This window comes from Kogia breviceps, chromosome 1 (genome assembly GCF_026419965.1).
Source record: "Kogia breviceps isolate mKogBre1 chromosome 1, mKogBre1 haplotype 1, whole genome shotgun sequence".
Classification (NCBI taxonomy): domain Eukaryota; kingdom Metazoa; phylum Chordata; class Mammalia; order Artiodactyla; family Physeteridae; genus Kogia; species Kogia breviceps.
Genome location: NC_081310.1, coordinates 147,190,633 through 147,216,068, shown reverse-complemented (window position 1 = coordinate 147,216,068; position 25,436 = coordinate 147,190,633). Strand labels below are relative to the sequence as shown.

General features: G+C 37.1%; 1 protein-coding gene across 1 annotated transcript in view; it reads left to right on the top strand.

The window, feature by feature from the left end:
* Positions 1-24,757, top strand: part of UBE2U (ubiquitin conjugating enzyme E2 U) — a 37,853-nt gene extending 13,096 nt beyond the window's left edge. Inside the window, 4 exon segments of the mRNA XM_059058612.1 lie at positions 4,597-4,717; positions 11,144-11,192; positions 17,189-17,277; positions 24,672-24,757. Coding sequence (XP_058914595.1) covers positions 4,597-4,717; positions 11,144-11,192; positions 17,189-17,277; positions 24,672-24,757 — 345 coding nt within the window.
* The last annotated feature ends 679 nt before the right edge of the window (positions 24,758-25,436 follow it).

Below are 25,436 nucleotides of genomic sequence, written 5' to 3'. Positions count from 1 at the left end.
TTAAAGTGAAATCGATAGATTAGGACCTTCCCAACCAAAGAATATGTATTTTATAAAAGAAGAAAAGAACTGTTTGGATGGTTTCAACTCTGGAAATACAGTCTTAGGTTTGCTTTTGGCTCCTAACTTCACTTTATAATGTTGAACAGGCCTTTTGGATCTTTCCGCATTCATGAACCTTGCCTTCCTCCGAGAGGTGAATCAAGTGACTACAACGTAAAATATTCAGCTTTATCCTTTGTTTCTGACAGTATTAGAGACCTGCTTTTATAAGCTTTCATATCAAACCCAGTGAACAATTAAACCAGGAATTTCCTCCTCTCCTCAGTAGATGCCTGTTTCTAGAATGCACCCTTCACCTCCTAGATCCATGGTCTTTAGAAGCATGCTTCAGTGTTGTGTTATTCCTGACCCTCAAAGAGCCTCCCTTCTCATCCTGAAATGCTAAGATAAATGATTTGAGTGGCACTTGCTTTGACCACTTACATCTGGCTCAGTGAGATTCTATCCACTAGATTCTGTCCACGATATTCTATTTATCATTGATAATATATAGAGATAAACTATTAAATTTTGATCATCTGGAATACCTGGAGAGTAAAGTATTCTGGCTTAATTGAATTTTCTCTGTAACATAGAATTATAACACAAATTTTATCTCTCCCATTTCTTGTTTTTGAAAATAAAATAAAACTAATCATTAACTTTCTGTCTAGTCATCTTAGTATGCTGAGTAAAATTTAATATTTTTAAAAATTCAATGTTCAATTTATTTATTCATTCATTCTACAAATATGTGTTGAGCATATATAGCAGTGCCAGGTCATGTTCTGGGAGAGAGAATGGAGCAAAAACTTTGAGGAAGTAAGTGAGCATGTTGTGCAGAGATTTGCAGTTGATCTTTTGGATTCCTTCAAACTGAGTCATCCTATCTCTTCCACCTAAATAGGATTGACCTTAAAAATAGTAAAAATGAATGTTCTCAGGAATGTAATGAGTGTGGGCAAAACAAAATGAAATGGTGAAAACTTTTAATAGCAGAATAATTCAGTAAAAGGTACATTGGGGGCTGTAAATTTAGATAGCTTGGCTTCACATCTTGGTTCTGCCACTTAATACCTTTGCACTGTTGGACAAGTTTTTTTCACTTCTCATTGCCTCAGTTTCTTCATCAGTAAAATGGGGCTGTTAGTAGGTACCTCATATAACTTGTGAGGACTAAATGAATAAATACATGTAAAGTACTTAGAACCATGAGTTGTCCAAAAAAAGAATTCAATAAAATCTAGTTAATATTTTGATTGTTCTTAGTTTTAACCTGTAATACAAAATGACAACAAAGTGTTGCCAAATATATCATGGAAAGCCAATAGATTACACAGTTGTTTTTATTTTTCAAATAGATTTATTCAACAAATATGCCCACATTAGAGAAGATTTTTAAGATAGTGGAAAGGAAAAGAAAATCACTGGTAATCATAAAGAAAATTCCTTACCCTATTGTTATTAGCATTTTCTTCTAATTTTGTCTCCTGTGTTTCGGTTTTAAATCTTCAGTTCCACATTTCCTGCAGGGTCAAGCCCAAATTCTGTTGCCTGACAAATGATGATCTACTTCTCACACCTTGGCTTCAACTCTCCCAAACACACTGTGGGATCCCGCTCCTATTGATACCTTCTTTTTTTTGTTTTTTCACTCACAGTGCTTGGTTCAATACAGGTTAAAAAGCATTAATAGAGTCCTAAACTCTAAACTTACAAACCCAAGTCAGCCTTGCACTTTAAAAAGTGCTCAGTCCAGTTCCCCATCTGACTAGCAACCCATTGTATTCCCTCTTTCCCAGTCCGTTCAGCAAGCAGCTGCTCACATTGTTAAGAGTCGGGTCAAAAGAGCCCTCCTCTGCAATGCCTTTCCTGATTTCCTTTCCTAGGTGAAACTGATGGCTTTGGTTTTGGGGGGAAGGAGGTTTTCTTTGCAAAGTGGTACCCTAAGCAAATCTCTGTGAGAGCACTATAATGCTCTAATGCATATACTGTTTCCTTATCTATGTACCCCTGTTGGACTGTAAGCTCCCTGAGGTCAGGAAACAAGTCTAATTTGTGTGATACGTACTAAGTAACATGATTGAAGCAACAAATCTGAATTTTTACATCGTTACCATGATGGTATATATGTTCAAATTATATAGCCTATTTATTTTACACTTAACATTTTATCTCATGTAATTTCCAGATTGCTACAATTAATATTTTAATGGCTATTTAATAGTACTTTGAAGGTCAGTGCTGCCCAATAGAACTTTCCTTGCTTACGGAAATGTTCAATATCTGTGCTGTCCGATATAGTAGCCTCTAGTCTCATGTTCTACTGAGCACTTGAGATGTGGCTACTGTAACTGAGGAACTGAGTTTTTCATTTTATTTAAGTAATTTAAATTTTGATTGCTTTCTGACTACTACCTTTTGAACAACAGGTGAGACATTTATAATTATCACATTGTTATACAAGGGGGTGGTACTTGAAATGGTGTTTAAAATATTTTAAAGTCTAAATATGCTTATCATCTCCTCCTAAAATTTTGATGATCTTGATTTCTTTGAAAACTTGTACTTCCATATACAATGCAAAAGTAAGTACCAACACTCATCCACAGAAGAAATTCCAATTTCATGGGCTATAACTAATTGGATATTACAAAATATACCCACTGGTACAGTTGTTTATTGATGCTTCAGATTTTTGTATTTATCCTCCAGATGGCTTTTTATATTATTTCATACTATCACATGGTCACTTTAAAAGTTGGACTGTGATTTTATTTTTTTACTATTTTAGCAAGGTGTCTGGTTTGTATATTTTAATTATTCCTTACATTCTAGTTCTTAAAAAATCATTAAATATACTTAATAGCTTGTGTATATATTATATGAAAAGGTCTTAGGCACAGTGGTCAATGCAAAGACTATTGAATAAACTTTACCAGATGTGCCTCTCTGAGTAAGATTATCTCTCCAGCCAAAGAGCAAAAGCTTTCTCTTGAAGAAAAGTTTCATCTGCTTCCCACCCACTTTGAAAGATATAGTGCAATCCTATTTAAGCAATTATAATATTCTGGAAAATATAGCCCAATGTGTTTTCCAAATAGGGAAAAAAAACCAGCAGAAAATTCTTGTTGGTTTTGAAATATCAGATGTCAGATTACTGCTTTTATTAGTGAAAGATTGCCATCATTTCCATGACTCTTAAGTCACAGTAATCCACACTGACCTATATCTACACTTAAGACATTCTGGTAGTTATTCCTTTGGCTATATTTTATTATCTAATTTGTATGTTATAATGTAAGATTCAATATATTGAATTATTGAATAAATTTTTCAAATTTGGGCTAATATTAATTTTGAGATGCCAGATAAACAAGATCATGGTCTAGCAGAACTATTAAGTTTTGGTTACTACTGGTCACCTATTTTGTCCAGATGTGCAAATACTATTGTAGGCAGAATTTTGAAGATGTCCTCCAAGACTCCCATTCTCTGTTACTCAATCAAACACTAATCTCTAGGTGTGAAGGAACTTTGCAGATGGAACTATGGTTACTAATCAGCTCACCTTAAAATAGAAAGGTTATTCTTGAAATATGCAGGGGGGCCCAAGGTAATCACATGAGCTCTTAACAACAGAAAAGGAAGACAGAAGAGTCACTCAGAGAAATGCAGTAAAGACAGAGAAAGGATATGACAGGAGGGGAGCAAACATGAGAAGGATTTTTCACACCTTTGCCTCTGACATGTAGGGGTCCAAGTGTAAGGACTGGTGAGAGACATCTCAAGGTTGAGGGTAGCCCCCAGTTAATCACCAGGAAAGAAACGGAAAACTCAGTCCTACAAATACTGAATTCAGGAACTGAATTCAGCTAACAGACAGCCTGAATGAGTTGGGAGGCATGTTCTTCCCAGAGCCTCTGGTAAGAGCCCAGCCAACCGACGACTTGATTTCAGTCTTGTTCAGTCTGGAAAAGAAAAACCAGCTCAATCAACCCCGACTTCCTACTTGTAGAAATGTGAGATAATAAATTTGTGTTGATTTAGTTGCTAAATTTGTGGTAATTTGTTATAGCAGCAATAGAAAACTACTACAGATACCAAGTTAAGCGTTCAGTGATCTGGAGGGATATTGAATTGCATGCAAGTTTTTAATACATGTGTTTGTTTATTCACGATCTAAATATGATCTCATGTTAAAATGTAATGTATTTTTTAATGGAAATGTTTCAATGTTTTCTAATGTTTACTTCCCTTTACACAAAAACTCAATTTAAATTTATGTGATAGGAAGAAATAAGTTACAGGAAGGAGCTTGTAACTTGCTTTGATCCTAATGTTTGGCTCATGAATGTACAGTATAAAGCCAAGATAGATCAAGTGTTTCTTGAGAGTAGGGACCATGTCTCTTTTGTGTTTGTCTCTATCTCCAGGTGGATACATTGTAGGCATTTAATGAACGCTTCTTGAATGTTGTATGTATTGGTTTGTCTTTTTGCTCTAAGAAAAAAGTTACTTTAAAAACTCTATGTTCTATATGTTTTCCTACAGGTTATGTTTTCTAATCCAGTGCTAGAAAATCCAGTGAATTTGGAAGCAGCCCATATACTGATTAAAGATGAAACTCTGTACAGGCAAATAATTCTAAGACTTTTCCACCAGCCATTACAATGTAAGAAGTGCCTACTTATTGTTATTTGCCAGTTATTAATTATTTATAGCAAGTAAATGATCTAGCAAGTAACTTGTATATGGCAATATTTTCTGTATCCATTTTCAGTAATGAAATCATACTAAGATCTCTCCTACTGTACCTCTTTTTCAAATCCATCAGTGTGATCCCTTATTTTTTCCTAATTGAAGAATAGTTGATTTACAATGTTGTGTTAGTTTCAGGTGTACAGCAAAGTGATTCAGTTATACATACATATATATCTATTTTATATATCTATTTTTTTCAGATACTTTTGTCTTGTAGGTTATTACAAAATATTGAGTAGAGTTCCCTGTGCTATACAGTAGGTCCTTGTTGTCTATTTTATATATAGTAGTGTGTACATGTTAATCCCAATCTCCTAATTTACTCCCGCCCGCCCCCTTTCCCCTTTGGTAACCATAAGTTTGTTTTCTATGTCTGTGAAAAAAAAAGGTCTCCACTACAGTGCTGCAAGAATCAGCTTTCATATACGTTTAATATATTAATAAAGAGGTCTGGAAAATGCAAAGGAGAAATTATCCCATTTTTGGATAACACAAAAGTGGAACAGATAGTTACTTGTATACATGAGAAACTCAAGAGGCAGGTAATTGTATCATATCCGTAGGCATTAATTTTAGGCTACAGCAATATCCTCAGTGCCCAGGTAGCAGTCTCTGGCTATAAGTATTGATTAAAAATGTGTAGATTGAATGAATGAAAAAATACACATAAATTTAGATCCTGATTTTACTTCATAGTTTACAAAATGCTTTCACATACATTTATTCATCTGATCCTTAGCCTCTTCCCCTGAGGCAGCTGAGGATCAGTGATGAGGGGATTGGCCCAAGGCCACACAGAGCAAGCTGCAGGGCCAGAGATCCACCCTCGGCATTCCCCCTGACCCCGGGCCTCCAATTTAATGAGGTGAACATAAAGTCATTCATTTGGGATCAAAGAATTAAAATTTCCAAGTACAGAAGAGAAGAGACCTGACTTCATAGCATATCTTTAGTCTATGAAAAATTCTTGGGAAGCTATTTGAACACAAGCTTAATATGAAAAGCAAGTGCCCTTCTACCAAGCATGTGTAAAATGATAACTTGCCCGACTCTGGTTTGGTGGGCCCTTCTCTGGAATACCAGCCTTTTCCTTGACATGTTGACAAGAATGCAAAAACTCTGAGTTCAAACCCGATTGGTGGGCACTTCCCTGGTGGCGCAGTGGTTAAGAATCTGCCTGCCAATGCTGGGGTCATAGGTTCGAGCCCTGGTCCGGGAAGATCCCACATGTGGCAGAGCAACTAAGCCTGTGCGCCACAACTACTGAGCCTGCGCTCTAGAGCCCGCGAGCCACAGCTACTGAGCCCACATTCCTAGAGTCCATGCTCCACAACAAGAGAAGGCACCGCAATGAGAAGCCCATGCACCACAATGAAGAATAAGCCCCCACTCACCACAACTAGAGGAACCCCGTGCGCAGCAGTGAAGACCCAACACAGCCAAAAAAACCACACAATTGCTGGAGGTCCTGATGACCTTCCTTCCCATGTCCTGCAAGCCTCTTCTCCTTGTGGCCTGGACCCTGACTCCCTTACTTATAGTTTGGGTGCTCACACATACCAGACTGCCTGGGACAGTCCTGGTATAATTATTTCCCTTTCATTCTGTGTTCCAGTTTGGACAATAAATTATATAGTCAGTTGGGGTAACTGATCTTTTCTAGAAGCAAATGCCACTGTAGTTGCAGCATCACTAATGATAAAGTCCATCGAGGTCCCAGCTGACCAAACATGAGAAAGGATTTTCCAACAATTCAAGTCACTTAAGAATGGGCAAGGCCACATTGGCAGGTGGTAAACACCCTATCACTAAAGGTGTGCTTTCATAACTAGTGTTTATTTGGCAGAGCTTAATGACTTGTTCAGGGATGTTGTCAAAGAACTTTTTGCCCAGTGTTGGGAGTTGGACAAGGGGATCTTTCAAGTGCCTTCCAAGTTATACTTCAATCTGTTCATGAAAACTTGGAGGTCTGGGAGGAGACAGTGCATAACAACTGTTTTGCCTCCTACATTCTGAGTATTGCTACTTCCTAATTTGTTACAAAGGGATTTCATGTACCCTCTTAACTGCAATTTTACTTTCCCAGTTTTCAGTTACTTGTGATCAACCATGGTCTGAAAGCATTAAGTGGAAAATTCCAGAAATAAACAATTCATGAGTTTTAAGTTGTGCACCATTCTGCGTAGTGTGGTAGAATCTCTTGCCATCCAGCTTCATCCTGCCCGGCATGTGAATCATCTCTTTGTCCAGCATCTCCTGCTTGTTAGTCACTTAGTAGCCATCTGGGTTATCAAATAAACTGTCTGATATCTGAAGTATTGCAGTGCTTATGTTCAAGTGACCCTTATCTTACTTAATCATGACCCCAAAGCACAAGAGTGGTGCCACTTGGCCATTCAGATATGCCAATGAGAAGCCACAAGTTCTTCCTTTAAGTGAAAAGGTGAAAGTTCTCAACTAAATAAGGAAAGAAAAAAATCATATCTGAGGTTGTAAGAACGAATCTTCTATCCATGAAACTGTGAAGAATGGAAAAGAAATCTGTGCTAGTTTTGCTTTTGTACTTCAAACTGCAAAAGGTATGGCCACAATGCATAAGAGCTTAGTTAAGATGGAAAAGGCATTGAATTTGTACAAGATATTTTGAGAGAGAAAGAGACCACATTCCCATAACTTTTATGACAGTATGTTGTTAAAATTGTTCTATTTTATTATTAGTTATTGTTGTTAATCTCTTAGCTGTGCCTAAGTTACAAATTAAACTTCATCTTAGGTATGTACGTATAGGAAAAAAAAAACATAGTATATATAGGGTTTGGTACTCTGTGTGGTTTTAGGCACCCACTGGGAAGCTGGGGGAACTACTGTAAACTCATACATCTTTTCTTTTTTCCAGTTTGTCCTAGTGAATTTTTATTACTATATGGCTATATGGTCAAATTATATTATTTTCTGTTTATCATGTTTGTTTTGATATTTAAAACATAGGGTTCACATAATTTTAAAAACTTTGGTTGAAAGAAAATACAAGAATATAAGAATAATGAAACTGGAGAATGGTAGCCAAGCCTAAGATAATAGTTTTTCTCTTAGCCATGTGTATATTCCTATAGCTTTTGTTAAAGGAGAATCATTCTACTAAGTTTCAGATTCTTATATAAATAAAACTATAATATAATTACTGACAGATATTATGACAGTCAAAATACAAGAATGGAGAAGAATTATAAAAATATTAGGGAGATTATACAACTAATTCACATTAGGTACTTTAAAAAAAACCCTGATGATTGTGCAAATCCATCCCATCCTGCTTGCAATTATGGAGAGGTTGTGGTAAGCATTTGATTCTTCTTCAATTTAAGTTCTCAAATTTTCACTTTTTTTTTAAGTTCTTTTAACAATAGAACAATTTTAGAGGAACTTGTTTCTACAATTGAAGCAGGTGATGTCTTGTAGGATTTCAGGTGTTGGGTTTTTTTCTCTTAAAGGGAGTACTGGTTGTTAGGTATAGGAATACCCTTTCCTTTAGAAAATATTCTTTCTTAATGTCAGGAGAAAGAGAAATTTAGTCCAGTAGCTTCTCATTAAAGAACATGAGCTTTAGAACCATTATTCAGAGCCAGTTTTGTTGTTGATGATTACAGTATTACTCCAGATATTCTGCTGTCTACAGATGTCAGGAGATGTGGAAAACCTGACTTTAACAGGATGACCTGTATGGATCTGTTTGCTGGAGTTACAGACCTCTTTTGTCCTTTTTTGTATTTCATTGCACCAGATGTTCCAGGAACTTTTCAGCAAAGTCTCTAAGTTGTTTTAACTAAAGATGTTAAGTATTTATTTTCTATCAAAGAAATATTTGTGCATAGCTTTAAAGGACAGATAACACCAATCGGTTTTTAAGGAAATATAGCAGACCTTGGAAGCCGCACCTTCCATGGCTGAGAGCTGTCCCCACCCCGACAAGGTACCAACAGCTTTCAACACGTTTATCTGTTTCTTTTGGAATTCACCACTGTATTTCTAAGTTTATTCTGTACTAAATTTCTGGGGTTTTCAGTTTAGATATTACTTATGGGCTTCTTCTGAAAGATAAAGATTTAGCTTTTATGTGCCATTTCCACTCACGTTTTCTCCCCCCATTCTCCTAGTATTGTTTGTTTACATTGATATGACTTAGTAAATATTCGTCATAGGTGAGCCACGAATGATTATTTTTCTTGTACAAATGGCCTGTTTTTTCCTTCCCTTGTTTTTGTTTTTTGGATTTTTATTTGTTTTTTGTTTGTTTTTAAAGAAGATGTTGGGGGTAGGAGTTTATTAATTAATTTAATTTTGCTGTGTTGGGTCTTCGTTTCTGTGCAAGGGCTTTCTCTAGTTGTGGCAAGTGGGGGCCACTCTTCATCGCGGTGCGCGGGCCTCTCACTATCGCTGCCTCTCCCGTTGCGGAGCACATGCTCCAGACACGCAGGCTCAGTAGTTGTGGCTCACGGGCCTAGTTGCTCCGCGGCATGTGGGATCCTCCCAGACCAGGGCTCGAACCCGTGTCCCCTGCGTTAGGCAGATTCTCAACCACTGCACCACCAGGGAAGCCCTATTTGTTTTTTTAAAAAATATCTACCATTTATGTTTCCCCTAAACTTTCTGACAAAGCTGTAAAGACAAACCAACAAAACACACACACCAGGTAGTCAGTTTCATTTTTTCCCCCTGGAAGACGTCTTTGCTGAGGCACTCCTGCTCCTCCTCCTTTTATGTTTTGTTTTTGTTTTTTGTGGTACACGGGCCTCTCACTGTTGTGGCCTCTCCCGTTGCGGAACACAGGCTCCGGACGCACAGGTTCAGCGGCCATGGCTCACAGGACTAGCCATTCCGCGGCATGTGGGATCTTCCTGGACAGGGGCACGAACCCATGTCCTCTGCATCGGCAGGCGGACTCTCAACCACTGCGCCACCAGGGAATTCCGTTCCTTCTTTTCTGAATTGGCAGTTCTCTCATAGGGATCCTGGGGTGACCTTTTGGTCTGCCTCTTGGATTGGAGCTCTTGCTTGATCCCTCCTTTTCCTCTTGGTTGGTTTGCTCCTTCATTTGGTTGGAACACTTCATCCAGGAGCTTCCAAGTACATGAGAGTTAAATCTTTTATTACTTCACATGCCTAAAAATGTATTTTTTCCACTCTTAAATGTTCATAATTTGGTTAAACTTTAGTCTGAAAATATTTTCCTCCTCATTCATCATGTAGGGCATTTCATAGGCTATTTAAATCTCAAACTCTAATTCTTTAGTTCTGGACTTTTTTCTTTTATGATTTCTTTTATAATACCTGTCCCCTCCAGTTTCCCTGTTCTCTCTTCTAAATCTCCAAAGTTTTAGACGTGGGATCTACTGATCTATTATTCTGATTTTTTAAAATCTATTTTCTCCTATTATCCATCTCTTTGGTTTTTTGTTCTATATTCTGGAAAATGTCCAGAAAAGTATGTTCCTAGTTCCTGTTTTCTTCCTGCTTATTTGTTTTGGTTGTCATCATTCATGATAATGACTTTACTCAGATATCTACTGATCTTTGACTATGCATCTGTATGATGGACACATGATAAATGAAAATCATTCATTGAAAAGGTTGGAAATTTTGGATGCAGATTGGACTTGTTGATGGTTTTGTTTCATTATAGGGTTATTCAGTGGGGACCTGACCTCCTTACCTTTAGCTAGGCTTGCTTATTTTTTCTGAGACGAATCCTCCAGTTATATGCCTGAAGAGAGAGATGTTAACTACTTACACTCTAGGAGCTGGACAAAGAGCGAGAATAAGGAATCTTTCTTATCAAAACGATTTATTTGATTTATTCCCTGCCTTCAGTCCCTTACCATACTCTTGTTCTGCTATCTCCTGAATCTCTCTGGTTCAGTTTCTCCAGAATTAGACATACTCCCTCCTGCCTGGGCAGTGGTGGTCTTCTGGTTACATAGGATGAAGGCTATGTCTTTGGCATCCATGCTATACCTGTCAGTTTTCAGAGGTATCTGATACCTCCAATTCCTGAGTGTTTCTCAAGTTCTGAAGTGTAAATCTGCTTGCTTTTTATTGGCCTCCCCTCATCAGGTCGTTAGGTTTCAAATTTCTATGGCCTGTTAAGATAGTTACCACTTGACATCTGCTTTCCATCTTGAAAATTTTTCTTGCCATCTTTCTTTTGCTCTCCTTGAGGTTTTATACCTTATTTTTATTCCTTTCTTACCATCTTATTGAGGCTTTGGAAAGAGTGCACATAAGGCCATATATTCAGTCTTTCGAGTAAACCAGAATCTTTTCATATTTTTCTTTACAGCAAAAGATGACAGTTCTGAGTCACCTAAAGAGCCAGATAAATTTAACAGGTAAGTTTTTCTTTATACAACTTTTTGCCAATTTATACACTAAAAGAACTATTGATTTAAACTGTGTTTTCTATCATAATTGTATTTTCATTTTTTTAACTTAGAAAAATTATTTTTAATTTAAATATATTCTCCCTTCCAATACCTTTTAAAAATGATGTTTTCAGGAAGAATATGGAGAATCTTGAATTCTTCCTAGTCTATTGAATTAAAATTGATGTAACTATGTTAGTTGCCTATTCTTTTAGTTTTTAGTTTTTATTTCTGAAAAGGAAAAAAAAATTTTGTCTACATTATAGATCCAACCTTTATAGATCACAAAAATTCAAGCAGTTTAGGAGAAGATAAAGTCCTGGAGGAAAATGGTGAGAGTTAGGGCTAAAGCCATTGTACACTTGGGAGACCACCTGACAATGTGACATCAGTTCAGCCTTGAACACCTGGACAAGGTGTAGGTTCTGCAGCATTCAGCTTCTCTAGCATTTCCATCAGCTTTATTTTGATAGTTAATCAGATGCAGAAAACAGCCAGCTTACTAGTGTTGACATATTACTTGATCTATCTTGGTTTTATACTATACATGCTCCAAAACAAGGATCGTCTTAGTGGATTAATAATAGTAAAATGTTCCCAAAGGAATGAAATCAAAAGGAACCCTCAGATCGAGGCTCTGTCCCAGAATGTGAGACAATGTTATGTCAAGGGGCTCTGTGCCTGGAAGTGTTAGAAACTCAGAATTAGAAGACCCAGAAAAACCGACAGAATGATTCATTGGGACCTGACAGGAAGAACGTTGACCTTGTCTGTGCCCTAGCACTCAGATGAAGACCAGCCAGTAGCAGTGGTGGGGTCTGTCTCAGGCAGGAGCAGGAAAAAGGGCAAACCCCATTACAGGGAGAAAACTTTGGCCCTTTGGTTCTTTGTCTGGGGCAATGAGTCCCTCATCAGACAGGCAGCAAGGTAACCAGACGGCACCATGAGGATCCAGCACTGATCACAGGACTATAAAATCTGGGGTCTGGGAGAAAGACTTTAACTATACCTTTAGTCAGAAACAACTTGAGAGCCATGGTGAAATAAACTTGTACATGGTGTTATCTTGAAAAATCAAGATTCATGACAATGAAAAGAAAAAAGGGGGGTGAAAAGTTGGGAGAGAGTGATGTCTTAATAGGTACAGTGAGATTCTGGGTAGAGGGAGAAACTAGGGTATTGATCCTAAACTGGATGTGAGAGTGGTGTGTTAGAGGCTCGGAAAGAAGGCCACTGCAGCTGGAACACAGCAAGGGGGAAGGGAGATGGGTAGGAGATAGAGTAAGAGATGTAGACAGGGCCAGATCACTTAGAGCTTTATAGGGCTTCCCTGGTGGCGCAGTGGTTGAGAGTCTGCCTGCTGATGCAGGGGACACGGGTTCGTGCCCTGGTCCGGGAAGATCCCACATGGTGCGGAGCGGCTGGGCCCGTGAGCCTCGGCTGCTGAGCCTGCGCATCGGAGCCTGTGCTCCGCAGCGGGAGAGGCCGCAGCGGTGAGGGGCCCGCGTACTGCAAAAAAAAAAAAAATTGCTTATTTCAATAAAAGGAGTCTATAGAAATCCAACAGCTAACCTCACACTTAAATGTGAAATGCTGAGTGCTTTTCTCCTGAGTTTAGGAACAATACAAATATGCCCATTATCACCATTTCTATCTGACATTGTACTGGAGTCCTAGCCAGTGCAATGAGGGAAGGAAAAAAAAAAGTTATAAATTGTGGAAAGGGTAAAGTAAGCCATCTTTATTCACAGACAACACAACTATATACATAGTAAAATCCAAATGAATACACAAAGCTTGAAAGTTGAAAATTAATAAGTAAATTTAGCAAGGATCCTTGATACAAGATGAATATTTAAAAATCAACTATATTTTTATATACTAACAATCAACACAAAGAAAATGAAATTTTTAAAATACCATTACAACAGCATCAAAATGTGACAAAAGATGAATAAGGCATCCATACTGAAAAATCACAAAATATATCTGAGAGAAATTTTAAAAGACATAAAGAAATAGAGATATACAAAGTTTGTTGCTTGGGAAAGACTTGATATTCTTACAGTGTCAACTCTTCCCAAATTATAGATTCAATTCAGTCTCAGTCAAAATCTCAGCAGCCTTATTTTTTTTCTGACAACTGGCAAGGTGGTCTAAAATGTATCTAGAAATGCAAAGCATTTAGAATAACAAGGCAATCTTGAAGAAGAACAAAGAGGATCAAGACTCTCAGAGATCAAGATGTAGAAAGCTAGAATAAGTTTCACTCTGATTGGAGCTATTTAGGTCAGATTCCTGTCCCTAAACTAGTTATCACTCATCTGACTTAGAGCCAGGGGTGGGGTCAGTCCCATCAGACCACAGAGCATATACAGAATGGGAGAAGAATGGAACAGCTATCGGGGAGGCAACCACAATATCCACTGTGACAACCTTCATGTCTGTATTATTTTTATTGTACCTGAACCTTAATAAGGAAGACTTTGACAGGCACAGAGGGCAAAAGACTCTCTAATAGAACTGCTTGCACAGACATGGACATGTAATATTGTGGTACACTCAGGATCACCAGGAAGTTCCATGTGATGGAGCTTCTGGATGTGGAGATGAATGATGGAAGAAAAGGTTGGAAATGGCCAGATGATGAAGAACCTCAAGTTCTATTTAAAAGTTGTTTATATGTCATCCTATAGAAGAATTTACCAACTGTGGCTTTCAAGCAGAGGCATGATAACCTGGAATAGGGAGAGACTGAGGTAGATGAACGATTAGGAAGCTGTTTAGAGTTTACAGGAGAAAAATGATGAGGTGCTTATCCAAGGCAGTTGAGAAGACCAGCTGACACTGAATGCTGAGGGATGCTAAACCCTTCCTTGGCTGTTTTTATGCATGTTCACAACCACCACTGGAGAAAGTTCTATCTCTGGAAACATGGAGAGGTTAGGCTACTTGCCCGGAGTTACACAGCTAATAAGAAATGGTGCCAGAGTGTTTTAACCCAGGCCAGCTGATTCCAGAGCCTGTGCTCTTAGTCATGATACTGTTGAATACTTGACTAAATATCCAGAGATATTTAAGAATTTAGTCATTAGGCTTTGGCGATGGTTGGGATGTTGCTTCCATGAAATAGCGCTGCCATGATTCTCTTCTTCCCTTAATGATCCTTTTTGTTTCTTTCACAGCCCCCCCCCCTTAACTGTGAATTGGTTTCTGCTCACTCTTTTCTAAACACTTACTTACTCTTTTGGAGTTTGTTTTCCCTAATGGCGTCATCTATCAACCTTTGTGTTGATTTGACCTAAATTTCTTATTTCCAGTCCCAATTTCTCAGTCACACTCCTAAAGGTCATCACCTACAACCCATGTTTAAAATTAAACTCATATTTTACTTCGGTTTCTCTAGACGCTTTCTATTAATAGCAAAACTAAGTGGTCTTCTGGGTTTTAGGAGCATATTTGACCCTCAAATTCCTTCACTTTTCACACCCCATCAGGCAACTGGTTCAGTCAGTTCTTTAGCATTCTCGTAGATTCATCTCCTCCCCTTCCTGATCTTTGCTCCCACCCTAGTATTAGCTCTCAGAATCTCTTGCCTGCGTTACTGAATTTATTTCCTAACTGGTCCCCCTACATTTAATCTCTCATATAATCCTCTCTGCGTGCTAATGCCAGAGAAAACTCTTACTCAATCACTGATTTCATAGTTTACTTGCCTTATTTGAGAACTTCTGATTACTGTCTATCACCTAATAAATCAAGGTTACTGAATCGACTCTAATCCATTCTCTGCCTAAATTTGAAGACCCAGCATTGCCTTGTTTCACCTATTTTTATCAAATTCCAATTCCTCTGAAATTGGAACTCTCTACTCTAGTCAGTTATCTTGTTACTCTCACCTCTTCCCCCAACATCCTCTGTATGTAGGCATGCACACACCATGCTCCTTGTCATGTAAGCTATTGCTAATACTGCTTCCCTTCCTTGGCCTAAAATTCCTCCTTCCTTTGTCCCAGGTCCATATCCAAGTGACTCTTTCCCTAATGGCTCCAAGACAAAGTTATAGCTCCCTCCTCCAAATTGTTTTTGCTTATTGCGACTGCCAAAGAAGTATCTGTCATTGTAGTCTCCAAATGTCTATGTTAAATGGTGTAACAGTTTATTATGTTAATATATCAAGCTATTCTATTTACTAGTTCAGATATATATCTTATTTTCCCAACAGGATAATAATAAGCTGTAATGTTCAGTTTAAAATTATGTCTTCTACTTTTTCATATTCATAATGCCAACAATAATACTCAATAAATTCCTGTTACTGGTTGAAACTATAAACACATGTATTTTTTTATGCTGTATACATCCCTTCATAGTTTATCTGAATAATAGTAAATAGTTACTGTTCTCTTATTTTAAAAGGCTATTTCCTTTATAGAATTGAAAGTGCAGATATTCCCAAATGTTTGAGGCATTCTGTTTTGTATATTCAAACTATACTAAAGTTATACCTTTTAGGGTAATATTTTTAATTATTGTAGGGGAAAAAAAGAAAGCCCCTGAAGGCTAACAGCTTGAAATTGAACAGGACACCGTTGGGAAGGGAGAGGGTCATGGGTCATCGTCAAACAGACAAAAAACAATGGAGACGATTGTGCCTGAAGATGGTGTATTTTTTTTTCACAAGACAGCGTGTTGACAGTTTCCTTCCTCTTGGGTCATTGTTGTCTGCTAAATGATCTGTGACAGCAAATTGATCACAAGCTTTTTCATGCAGGAGATATAATGCAGCCTTTCATTTTGCTACCTCCGTTGCCAAATGCTGAAACATTTCATTGGCAAATTAATGTTAGTTTAGTATATCATTTAGTAGTATAAAGCACACATGTAGCTCTGGAAGCAATAATAGTAGTGATTAATTTATCTTTACCAAGTTTCAGATTTCTACTTAAGTGTGATTACAAAAGCAATAACACACTTGAAAAGTGTTAGTCTTAAAATTAGGTGTCCGTAATTATCATTTAAATAAATGAATGCATTAACACATTTAGATATGCCCCCATTAATTTCAAAATTGAGTCAAATATTAAGGCACCTATGATTTACCTATAAAAATTAATGCTAATAACCTGTTATAACTGAAAATTTGCTTCTTCCTCCAAAGAGCTAGGAATTTAAAATTAAAATAGACGTAAAGTCTTTTACATTTGATGTTTAAGCATCTGTTTAAGTCAGTTAATAGATGATTTCACATGTCTGAAAAATACCTGAAAGTAATGTTTTGTTTGTGGAGTGTTGAGAATCTCTGCATTCAAGAAGATTGTAAGAAAAAAATTGGAAATGCAGTTATTTAAGAGTAAGAGACTGTTTCATAGGTCCCATTTAATACTTTGTAACAGTCTTTGCTCTCGCATTAGAATTTCGTAATATTAGCACAGGGAAGGAAATGTGCTGGCAGTAATATTAGAAAAGAGTTGTTTATTTTCCCTCATTGAAAGTGGCCAGATTCTGTGTAAAAATTAAACTAATCTCAATTCTGGTGTTTCATTTCTCCTCATAATAAAAAGAAAATAAAGATGATTTTACTAAAATTTGGCATAGAAATTTAAGAAAGTTTATCATAGAAAGAGAAAATGTACAGGTATGATGTTTTATTTAAAGTTCTTTTCAATGTTAGTCACGAAAGGCACAGTTATCTTAAACCTATATTTTTCTTTTTATAATATACACATGGATGCACATTTACACTTATTATAGAAAACTGGTTTGCGTGGACCTTTTTTGTGATTTGCATGTATTAGTGGAAAATTATGTTAGATTCATTTGTTGGAATTAACTATGTGAGAATTTGCAGATCAGCCTAATGTCTTGTGACAAGGTATCTGAAAGAGTCCACTCTGATAAAAATAATTTTAAAAAGCAAACTTTCATGCTACTCACTGTCTGATCTTATTTTGTATTTTCAGATCAATTAAATCAGTCTCATTTAATGATTACTACAAGACATGGTCTGGAATAGCCACATCAAAAGCCACAGAATATTACAGAACTCCATGTAAGGTGATCTAAACTTGTCTTATTTTTGTGGGGAGGGGGGTGGTATATTAATCTCAACATTCTCAGCTTGTCTTGCTTTCAAAGACTAATTGACACATATTTGGAATCTGAGGGTGATAAACTTCTTTGTTGGCTCTATATACTAATCATTCAACAACTGTTCATTTAGTCCCTCTTTTGTAAAGGGTCCTGGACTGAAGTCTGATTAAAAGCCCAAAGGAAAGATAGGCAATTGGAGGAATAAAAGACAAAGTTCTCGGTCTTTTGAGGTTTACTTTATGCCCTTTACCCGAGAAGGAAACCTTCATAGCAGGAGGAAACTTTCTGGTTCTAAACACAATTATCCCCAAAGCCAGAGATATTATTAAGTAGAAAGACAGAAAGAAAACCTGGAGATGCTCAGTTTTATCAGTCGAAGGAAAAATCATCTGTTACCATCATACATTAAGAACTAGAAAGATGGAGTAGGAGAGCTGGACAACTTTTTGGTCCTATTTAATCTAATCTTTAGAGTACTGTTTCATTATTTGTATCAAAGTAGGTTACCCAGTCTGCACACATTTACTGAAATATGACTTTGCTTCAGCTATCCTGCAAAATGGTACATTCTGAAGTTATCAGTGACTTTTTTTTTTTTTTTTTTTTTTTTTTTTGTGGTACACGGGCCTCTCACTGCTGCGGCCTCTCCCCCTGCAGAGCGCAGGCTCCGGACTCACAGGCCCAGCGGCCATGGCCCACGGGCCCAGCCGCTCCGCAGCACGCGGGATCCTCCCAGACCGGGGCACGAACCTGTGTCCCCTACACCGGCAGGCGGACTCCCAACCACTGCGCCACCAGGGAAGCCCTATCAGTGACTTTTGAATTCCCAGATTCAGTGATTACATTTTTTTAGTCCTTATCTTACTTGAAATCCTATTGGCTATGCTCTCCTTGAGTTAGAAGACACCATGTATCCATGGTTTTCCTCTTACCTTCCTAAGCGCTCCTCTGCCTCTTTCCTTACCAATAACTTCTTCATTCAGTATTCTCTGCCCAGCTCTCTTTGAGAGACCTCTCATCCATCACTATGGTTTTCATTAGCCCACATGCCAGTAATTCCTAAAACCTCATCTCTAGCCAGGCTCTCTTCTGAATTCTGAATGCATATTTACAACTGTGTAATAAGGCACCTCATACCCAAGATGTCCCAAAGTGAATTCATTATGTTGCTCCAAAACCTATTCTCCCTCCTTCATTACCTCTCTTGATTAGTGGTAGATCACCATTCTTGCATTTACTTGCCAAGCCAGAATCATAGACATTTCCTAGTCCTCTTTATCTCCCTTGTTACGCCTTATTGATTTTATCTCCTGCAACATTACAAATGTTTCCCCTCTACTCCACCTCCATGACCACTGCCTTAATTTGTGGTCTTATCCTGTTTCATCTCATCATTGTGATAGTCTACTAATTGGTTTTAAGAGAACAAAATATCACCCAGGAAAAAAAATCATATCTAGTTTTAAGACACAAATTAGAGCAAAAGGAGTACTAAGCTTAATATAAAAATGTGAGGTCAATAATTTCTAAGAAATTACTTGTTCTTTCAGGATGTTGGTTATTAGTTATTTTGTGATTACACATTATCTTCCTCACTGACTCATAGATTAGTGATTAAGAAAAATAACTTCAAGGTGCTTTAAGAAGTAGTTTTTAACAACAGTATCAGTGTAAAAGAGTTTTATTGATTTTGATACCAGATTACATGAATGTTTACTTCATTTAAAAGATTTTGATTGAGTGCTTCTTAGTCAATTCAGCAAACACATCTTGAGTACTTGCTATGTAAGAGGCTCTGAGGAGCTCAGATGGGTTCCAGGAGGTGATAACCCTTAACAGATGTGGTATCAAGAGGCAGTTGGCATGCTCCAGGGAATGATTCAGTGTTCAACTCCTTCAACCAAAAAACAAACAGTTTGTTATTGGATGGTGCTTTATGGAATAACATGTAAATATATGAAGGCTCTTGGAAACTCCAAACTGCTAGGAAAAAAACAGAAGCACATGCCCAAACAAAGAAATTTAGAAATGATTGTCTTATAATAAAGAATAATTTTAAAATGGAAGTAATAATGAAGTATCACTGGCTGCAATTTCTTTTCAAAAGAGTTTGACACCAAAATATTTAAGTTGGTTCTTGTTCCTACATCTGTCACTAACCCAGTATGTAATTCATTTCTCTTTGTGAAGGCAATAGCTGGTAATGGTTACCTCTAGCCCAGAAGAATTTGAGACTTTGATTCTATCCCTTGGCACAAGATTTCACAATCACTCTGCCTCTCTTTCCTACAGAGATTTGTTATAAGAATGTTTCAAAAGCTTTCCTTCAATAATAACCAGCACTTAATTTAAAAAAATAAATGTAAACCTTACCTGTGCTGCTGGCCATTTTGTCTTTGGATAGTTCAGAGGGATGAGATCCAATACTATCTTTGTTAATGGCTTAATTTCCTGGCAATAAGAAAGATGAAGCTGTTAGATTATAGAATGCTTCTTTAACTACTCAGAAATAAAGGGGGAACTTCTAATAACTTTATTTTCTACAGTTATATTTTTATCACTGGAAAGATTATTAAACTCGTGTGCATATTTTTAAAAGCTTTTTATTTTATGAATAATGATGAGTAAGGTTATATTATGATTTTGAGTATTAACTCTATTGCATATCTTTGTGCCACAAATCTATACATAGTCATATATGCCATAATACTAGTAAGTTTATTCTTGTATAACACAGTTTACAGAGTATACTCCGTATTGTTTTTCTTATTTATTTTTACTTGAGGTATAGTTGATGTAAAATCTTATGTACGTTTCAGGCATACAACATAGTGATTCACAGTTCTTAAAGGTTATGGTCCATTTATAGTTATTATAAAATATTGGCTATATTCCCTGCATTGTACAATATATCCTTGTAGCTTATTTATTTTATGCATAGTAGTTTGTACCTCCTAATCTGTATTTTTTTAATCATCCCAATCTTACTGTCCTTTTATTTACTTATCAACCAATATTTATTGAACACCTAGTATATGTCATGCAGAGTTGTATATCAACCCAATGAGCTTGGCATTATTATTACCCTGTTTTACACATGAGAAAACCAAGACCAAGGGAAGCTAAGTAATTTACCTAAGGTCACACATGGAATATCATATATTGGTAAGAGTGTAAATTCTGGATGCATATTGCCAGAGTTTAATCCTGGCTCTGCAATTTACTAGCTGTGTGACCTTGGATAAGTTTCTTAACCTCTCTATGTCCCAGTTCTCTCATCTGTAAAATGAGAATAATCACAGAACATATATCATAACGTTGAAGCGCTATAATAGTACCTAGTGCATAGTCAGTGCTCAGTTAGTGTGGCTAATATTTATTAGTACAAGTGGGCTGTGGCCCAAAGACTTGAACCAAGTCCTCTGACTCCATATTTGTTCTTTCCTTTATATTATATTGCTTCCATAATATGATATAAAATTGTAATTTCTGTATAACTTGAGATTTAAATTCAAACTCTGAAGTATGTGCAGTACATTTTCAATAATTACAATTATTTGCTCATAATCATAGACCATCATATGGGAAAATGTACTGATGATCCACTATTCTCTGTCCATCACTATAGAATGGCAAATTAAAAGTTTGGCAGAGAACAAACCAATACATCTGGCTGTGGGCAACAGCACCTTAATGACAGAATATGATCCCCATAAGGAAATGTTTATGTTATATGAAAAGAATTCTTTCAGACCAGTGTACCCTGTAATAGTGAGCAGAGGCTTCCTGATGTTTGTTTGCTGTCATCAGGACAGACCAAATAGCCTGAAGCATCATGGGAATGCTTGCTTTCACCTTAAGATACTTTCATTCCTTGAGTCTTTGAGCCAGCAGTGAGGGCAAGTGTCTCCAAAACTGCATTTAGATGCAAGAAGCAGTATCATCGACTTCTAATGAAGTGGTCTCAGTCTTGACTGCTCCTTAGAACCACCAGAGGAGCTCGTAAAAATTCCCATGTAAAAGGTGCACCCTCAGACCAATTACAGTAGGATCTTTGGGAGCAGGACCAGGGGGTAGTAGTTTTTACAGCTGCCCAGGTGGTTACAATGTGCAAGCCAATGGAAAAGCCCTAGTGGGAAGAACCTGATATCAGAAATTAGAGACTCCTAGCCTTATACTAGTTTTGCAGACACAGTTAAGTGAATTTAGGTTAGTCATTTAACCTAATTTAGGTTAGTCTTTGTACCTCATTTTTCATTTCTATTCATTGACAAAAATATTCTACTCTGTTTTAAGTTCCTCTATGGTTAGCATAAGATAGTATGTGTGAAAGTAAAACATGCCAAGGTAAGTTAGTGCTTATATATTTCTTTGGATACAACAGTCTCAGAGTGGAAAAACAATTTTTTCAGATCAACCTATACAGTTGTTGGACAATAGGTGTGTCATAGAAAAAGCAGAGTAGAAGCAATGTCCAGTAATCCTCAGAAGGAAAGGAAGGAAGAAATATACTATGGAGGCAGTAGAGGATGCTTTTCTACACAGATTACAAAACTGCCACAAGGACAAGGTATGATAGTGATGGGGGGATTTTAACTTCAAGAAGTTCTGACAAAATTTCACTGGTCCTCATTTCTTCATTATTTCTCTCCCATCAACATTATCCACGGAGCATCTTCTATGTCTATCAATGGGCTTTGTTGAAGACAAGAACATAAGTATTATGATAAGCTTTTTTAGGCATTTACAGTCAGATGGTAGGAGAGAGGTGAGTGAAAAAATTATGGGGATAAAATAGGAAGTATTAAAAGTTTGTACAGATACTGCGGCATCTTTCATCTCTTGGATAATAGAGAAAGTGTTGGAGAAAATGAGTCAATGATATAAGAGAAATGAGAATAGAGTAAGTCCCCTACATATGAACGAGTTCCGTTCTGAGAGAATGTTCGTAAGTCCAATTTGTTCATAAGTCCAACAAAGTTAGCCTAGGTACCAAACTAACACAATCAGCTACATACTGCTGCCTTTATGCTTGCCTCCAGACATTCTGGGCTTGAAATAAAGATACTGTATTACTGTACTCTACACCAAAATTACACAAAAAAGTACACAAAAGCACAACCACTTGTAGAGTATGCATGCATGTGACAGTGTACACCAGACACATGAACTAACTTACGTGATTGGACATGCGAATGCATGTTTGCATCTTTGAAAGTCCCCAACTTGAAGGTTCATATATAAGGGACTTACTGTATTCAGGAAAGATAATGTTGCCATTTGGGGTTTCATAATATATAAGGAAGAGACTGCCATACATATTCAAACAGAAAATGTAGGAAAGGCAATTCCAAAAAATTAAGGAAAGACATGGATTATCCTTGAATAGAAACATCGAGTAAATTTCAGGAGTTCCCTGGTGGCCTAGTGGTTAGGATCTGGCTCTTTCACTGCTATGGCCTCGGTTCAATACCTGGTCAGGGAACTTAACATCAAATAAATTTTAAATTTTGTTTAGGTAATAATGAATAGCACATGTTAGAAGACATTACTCAACCTTTCTGTGTCTGTCCATCTGTGAAGTGGGTATTATAATGGTAAGCACTGCATTATCTGCTTTACAAATACCCCCATATATAGTAAGAATTCTATTAATATTAATTATTATAATCATCTAAAGGAAATAATGAATCCTGCTAAGAACTCTGGGGAGTAAAGATTTGCTTCCTTAAAGGAAGGAAGGAATATATTTCAAATAACAATAAAGAGTATTAATGAAGTCTATAAGAATATGTATGTATGTGTGTTTGTGTGTGTGTGAAGAAGGTAAAGAATAGATTGGAACATTGCTGGTGAAAATCATGTAATATTAATAGAAGAAAAGGAGAATTATTCAGTTTAAATGTTTTTTCTATCAATGACAAATTTCATCAAGCTGGAAGGGGTTAATTAATCATTGTTAAGAAGTAAGCTCCAGATAAGGAAGGACAAGACTGGTGGGGAGTATCTGGTTGGTTAAATAGATCAGGACTAAAAACCCAGGACAATTAGAAGAAGAGAGAGCGAGAAAGAGAGGGAGAAAGCACACAAGCGAGCAAGGAGAGGGAGCAGGGAGCAAAGGAAGGATATATATGTGCGTGTGTGAATGATCTGGATTAATAGTATTTTGTGTAAAAACTACCAGTGCTTAAGCATAGTAGGTTTTCCGTAAATTTTATGTGAATTTGATTGAAGGCATAAGGCTTATAATTAACCACAAACATATGAGCCAGTGGTATAATGTGATTTCCAGAAAATACTAATGCATATCTGAGCTAAATTGAGAGAAGTCCAGCACACAGATGGAGGGAGGTAGCAATCCCACCTGCATCTTGCTATTGATATGAAATCAAGATTCTGAGCCAGTTCTGGATGAAAACTTTAATAAGAATATCAACAAAGTTCACCACCAGGATGAGGATGGTTAGGTCTCTAGAAAATCATGACTTAGGGGCTTCGCTGGTGGCGCAGCGGTTGAGAATCCGCCTGCCGATGCAGGGGACGCGGGTTCGTGCCCCGGTCCGGGAAGAGCCCACGTGCCGCGGAGCGGCTGGGCCCATGAGCCATGGCTGCTGAGCCTGTGCGCCTGGAGCCTGTGCTCCACAACGGGAGAGGCCACAACAGTGAGAGGCCCGCGTACCACAAAAAAAAAGAAAATCATGACTTAAGAAAAAGTTGAAGGAACTGAGGCTGCCCTGAGAGCTATCTTCAAATATTAGAGGGATCCTTTCCCTAGGGGAGGGATAAATTTACTCAGAATTGCTGAGGAGGTCAGAAGGAGGAGTAGTAGAAACTCACAGCCCTTAGATTAAGGAAGGACATTGTGACCTCGGTAACTGTCAATGAAACAGGCAGTCTCCCAATAACAAAGAGACAAGGGATTCATTTAGAGGCTGGATGATCATCTGTGGCAGATTCTTGCTTTGTAGAAGATCAAGATCTGTAATGTCACTTTCAAACTCCACGATTTTATTTTTTCACTTGAAGTGCTGCATTAGAATTTTTTTAAACTATGGTATCAGTTTCTGTATGAGTTATTTTAAAACTATCCTCGTTTCTATAAATGATATACAAACCAATATCATTATCATGATAAGTTACAAAGTCACAATCTGTTTCAAACAATATCCAGTATCACAAAGTTTAAATAAAAAGAAGAAATTTGGAGAGTGTCTGAGGATCGTAATGTGACTTGAACGATAATAGTACGTGTTATTGCCACATACTAACTTAAGGAGAAATAAATTATTGTAAACTTTAAACTATTATTGAAGAATGTATGCATAGCTCCTCTTTAAAATCTTCTAATTTCAGTGCTTGAAGATCCAAATTTCATTGGAGAGTATTACAAATGGAAGAAAAATGAGCTAAGACGACCTAAAGAATGGGGTTTAAAGTAAGTAATTTTAACTGTCTAGAATATTATCCTATGAACTTGAAATATCTATTATTCACTTTCTACTAACTGAACTATCAGAAGAAACCCATTGGATTTCTTTTAAACATAAGAACAACAATTAGTATCATTTTGTCCTTTCACATGAACCCAGGTGGGAAACAGCTTTGCTATCTCTCGGCTGCCAAAGGTGGGGATAGAACATGAGCCACAGTGAAGGAATCCCACAATACCTTTCCTATTAATCTTCTTATTTCCATTCTTAACCTTATCAAAATAGAACTTAGAAACAGGAAAAAAGAAAAACCAACCTGTTTACATATCACTGGTTAGTATTTCATTCTTCTCATGGTTCCAGACACCTTTTCCTCTTTAACAGATGGATTTCTCACTCAGGAACCAAATATATTAAATCTAGTAAGGAAGTCTGTAATTAAATATAAAGATAAATTATTATAATGACTTTTGGAATGATTGACTCTTGGACCACATTAAGGAAGGGACCTTAATCTCATCTTCAGTCTCTTGACTCCTAAAGGCAGTTTTTCTGCTTCATCATGTTAGAGCACAGATTCCATCTCAGCTCTGTGGTACTGGCTGTGTTGCAGTGGTCATTTATTCTGGAGTGCTTATTGCAAAGCATTCAGTGAATGTGCTACCACAAAGCTAGGGGAATTAAAGTT